The 4,287-nt window shown below is 38.4% G+C and overlaps 1 protein-coding gene across 1 annotated transcript; it reads left to right on the top strand.

Moving 5' to 3' along the window:
• The first annotated feature begins 1,102 nt into the window (after nt 1-1,102).
• LOC100248494 (ethylene-responsive transcription factor CRF4-like) lies at nt 1,103-2,963 on the top strand. Its single transcript, XM_002267364.4, has one exon. The coding sequence runs from the start codon at nt 1,667-1,669 to the stop codon at nt 2,690-2,692; it is 1,026 nt and encodes a 341-aa protein (XP_002267400.1). The 5' UTR covers nt 1,103-1,666; the 3' UTR covers nt 2,693-2,963.
• The last annotated feature ends 1,324 nt before the right edge of the window (nt 2,964-4,287 follow it).

The raw sequence follows: 4,287 nt of genomic DNA, 5'->3' as shown, positions 1-4,287 counted from the left end.
TAGATAAGACCAAAAAAAAAAAAATGTTTTGGGAATTTGCCAAAAAAAAGTATTATTTTTTAATAATTAATTACTAGGAAAGAAAATATAAGAGTAACTATATAACAACGACACCTAGGAAAATTTATCGGAGCCCTAAATCTTCCACAATCTTTTGAAATAAATTAATTAATTAAAATAAAAATTTAGCCAAGATTGTTTATACTGGGTATGGTAAGAAGTAAAACCTTTTACGTCACTGTATTTTTTACCGTAACAGGTAGGGAGACAAGTGGGGGGTGGTTGTCAGGACATACGTTGTCTCCACGTGCCACGTACATGCGTGGAATACAGGTGAAAATGTTATCCTCCTTTTAATTCATTTAACCATAAGATAACGCCTAAAACGCCTCGGTATTGTGTCGGATTTTAGACCTTTTTAACCTTTTACCCAGAGCGTCTCTCACGCGCCCTAATAAAAAGTGGAATTCCGCATATCTCGATAGTAGAAACGAGAAAACAGAAAAAACCCAGAGACGTACAAAACCGATTTATAAATGGCGGCGAATTCTAGGTTGCCCGCCACGTTAATCTAGCTGTAAAAAGTAAGTTTAAAAAGATTAATACGAAAAAAAAAAAAGATAAATAGGAAATTTTACCCACTTGGCCAGCCAAGGAAGAAATGTGTTAACACCGACACTTTGACGAAAATGCCCTTGAGAATTGGTCTGATTTACTCGTGCCTAACAGCTAGCGACAGGTATGATTAAACGAGGTAAAAAAGTAATTAAACACTGTTAAGTTGGTCAAACAAATGCTGAGATAATAATTTGACCGAGCCGGGTATCGTGGGGCTCACGTGACCGGCCACACGCAGTCCGAGACAGTAAACTGCTGAGTCGGCACCACACAATGAGCTCTCATTGGATGGCTTTATTTTCACGGGCCCGTTTGGAACACGTGTCGTAATACAGCGGTGTAAATGGGGATGCGGCGGTTAGTATAGGATTTCTAGTGGTGGCCGGAATCGTGGGCTGTACCGACCGGCCGTTTGACAAATAAAAAAAATATATTTTTCAAATATAGGGAAAGTGTTTTCGTAAAACAAAATAAAAAAATAAAAAAGCAAAAAAGGATTCTTATTCCGGTGTTTCCAATTTCGGCTGTTGGGATCCTATAAAACAGAGATCTCAGCGTTTCGGTACTCATCCTTTCTCCCCCTGTTCTCCAGACTTCTAATATTTCACAAGCCTATGATCGGAAAGTCATTGGAGGTTTCCTAATACGGCGTCCTACTGTATCTTTTGATAGCCCTTGTATTGTTTCAAGGCCCCTCTCTCCTTCCCTTTTGCTCAAAGGCTTTCTCTCTATATATCCCTCACTTCTCCCTCCCAATCTCCCTTCTGTGAGTCTGTGACTTTACCTTTGGATTTCACCTTTTCATGTCTTAGATTTCTCTGCATTTCAGGCTTCTTCTTCACGTTTCCTCCGCTTTGTTCAACCATCTTTATTCTTCTTCTTGGGTCTCAAAAAAAGGGGGAAAAAAGACCACCTTTTTCTCATCTCTGCTGCTACTTCACACTCTATTTGTTTTAGGGTCTCTTTCTTCTGGTTTTTTCTTTGATTTCAATGCTTATAGTGAGTACAGTGACAATCTAAAGTGAAGGGAAACGAAGCGTGGTTTGAGATGGACCAGAGTTTGTTATATCCGATCAAGTACACTGAGCATCGGAGCATTACTAATAAGCAGACAAGACAGAGTCGGAGGCCGCCGGAGCAAAACTCCGGCGTGCCCAGAGTTGTTCGGATATCAGTCACCGACCCTGATGCTACAGACTCCTCCAGCGATGAAGAGGATGAGCTTTTTAGTCGTCAGCGCGTGAAGAGATACACAAACGAGATCAACATTGCTACGGTGTCTAAAAGCATCGCTCCGGTGGCCGGGCGCAAGAGGGGTGCCGGAGCGGGAGAGATGGCTCCCTGCCGGAGACCTATGAAGGTGGCCGCGCCGACGAACGGACGGAAGTTCCGTGGAGTCCGGCAACGGCCGTGGGGGAAGTGGGCGGCGGAGATTAGAGATCCGGCGAGACGTGTACGCCTCTGGCTGGGCACGTACGACACCGCCGAGGAGGCAGCAATGGTGTACGACAACGCGGCAATCAAGCTACGTGGGCCCGACGCTCTCACTAACTTTGTCACACCTCCGCCGCCCCCTAAGCCGGAAATAAATCTCACTGCTGTTTCCGGCTACGAATCCGGCGACGAGTCCCGCAACCTCTCATCTCCCACCTCCGTCTTGCACTTCAGAACCCACTCCTCCTCAACCGACGAAGCCGAGCCGTCGAACCGCTCCGACCCCGTTCACGAAACCGAATCCTCCGAGCCAGTCCAGAACCCCGAAACCCATCAACAACAACCGGTTCAACCGGTTCGAGAGGAGTGCCAAGGAGAAACGACAAATACAGGGGATTCCTCCGTGGATTATCTACCTATGGACCTGCCATTTATAAACGATATGTTCAATTTCGAAGCTCCGGGTTCAATCTTTGAAGACACTTCAATACTACCAGAAAGCATATTGAACGAAGATTTCAGTGACATGTTTTTAGACAGTCCGATAAATTTCGACATATCATCATCGTGGCGATTAGAGGACGATTATTTTCAAGACATCGGAGATTTATTTACCTCTGATTCACTTTCAGTTCTCTGAAATCCCTGCAATCTTCGTTTGGAGTGAGCGTTTTTGATTGTTGGATTGCCGAAATCGGCAAATTTTGTACCAACGAGAAAAAAAAATCGGCGAGTTTCTCATATGCCTTTTTATTTTTGTTTTTTTTATATTTTTTTTAGTGTTTATTTGAGTTTTTAGTGAGGGTTTATATAATATCTAAAATAATAAATAGGCAAGCTCTTTTTTTTTTTTTTTAAGAGTGTATAATTTCGAGGAAATTAATGAGATAAATATTTATTTTTGTATTTGATATTGGGGCGTAGATATGACAAAGTGGCATTCTTTTTTGGGTCCCATGGGTTTTTAGTAGGCGTAATTTGCGGTGATTATTGGGACTCGTGAGAAACCGATTATGAGATTTTTCAAAGATTTTGCTTTTTGGTTACAGCCGCAAAACTTTTCCAGTCTATTAAAATGCAGAAAATTGACCATAATGGGCGCGGGGTTCAACCCATGGCTCGAGCTCACGGCGTCATTGGGTCTGCTGGCTCGGTTCATTTAGGGCCGGACCACAGTGGTTTGTATTTGATCGTTTGTACTAGTCTCATTTATTTATTTATTAATTTTGCTTAATTATTTTATTTTTTAATGTATGAAAAATTATTCAATGCGATTACCATTTATGGAATGAATTTCTCGAATGGGAAAGGGAAAAGCCGGTTTGGTTTTCTGAAAAGAATAACAAAAAGTGCTTTTTCAATGCTATTTTCCATCTCAATTTTTTTTATTGGTTTTGCCGAGAAAGTACTACAAGCCTAGAATTTTATCTGTTGGTGCAGGGTATTGGACGATGGATTTTCCTGTTAGCCAAACAGACCCATATTGGGATTGTGGCTACCTTTCTAAACCAAGTAAATAATATGATCGATTTCTAAATATATTATTTTCCTTTTAGTTTTCTTTCCCAATAGGCATTGGGGTTTCTTTTCTTAAACAAAATTAATCACCACCAATTTCTCAATATTTTTATTTTTGTTTTAGTTTCCCTCTTTGTACTTTATTCTTATGATGTAGGAATTAAACATTTAGTATGTTTGGTTATTGAGAAATTTAAAGGAAAGTCCGAGAAATTTAAAGGAAACTCCGTACAACACGTAAAATAGATTGGAAAAACTAATGAAGATTATTTATGTGTTATTTCAAATTTATTAAATTTATTTTAATTAATCTATATAAATTAAAAGTCTGTTTAACTATATTTTCTAAAACTTATATTTATGTTAAAGAATAAAAAACACTTTCTAAAAATAAGTTTAAGAAAATAAGATTAAACAGTGTTATGAATTTTTAAAAATTATTTTTTGTTTTCAAAAATAAAAATTTGTTTTTAAAAACTCTACCAAAAAAGGCTGAGTAATTTAAAAATCTATAAACTTTTAACTAATTTTAAAGGTATTTATTTATTTTCACATTTTTAAAAATCTAATAATAAGAAATATTTTTTTTTTAACATTTATTTCTTTTCCCTACATTTCTATTAAAGCAAACATAACATTAATAAATTTTATTTCTATTATTACTGTTTTCCCCCCTAAATCTTTCCCTTCTTAATTTTAAAAATACCCCACATTCAA

The sequence above is a fragment of the Vitis vinifera genome, chromosome 16 (genome assembly GCF_030704535.1).
Source record: "Vitis vinifera cultivar Pinot Noir 40024 chromosome 16, ASM3070453v1".
Lineage (NCBI taxonomy): Eukaryota > Viridiplantae > Streptophyta > Magnoliopsida > Vitales > Vitaceae > Vitis > Vitis vinifera.
This window is presented reverse-complemented; position numbering and strand designations above follow the sequence as displayed.

Excerpts from the sequence above, each read along its gene's own strand:
- LOC100248494 (XM_002267364.4), top strand. The coding sequence starts at position 1,667 with ATGGACCAGAGTTTGTTATATCCGATCAAGTACACTGAGCATCGGAGC.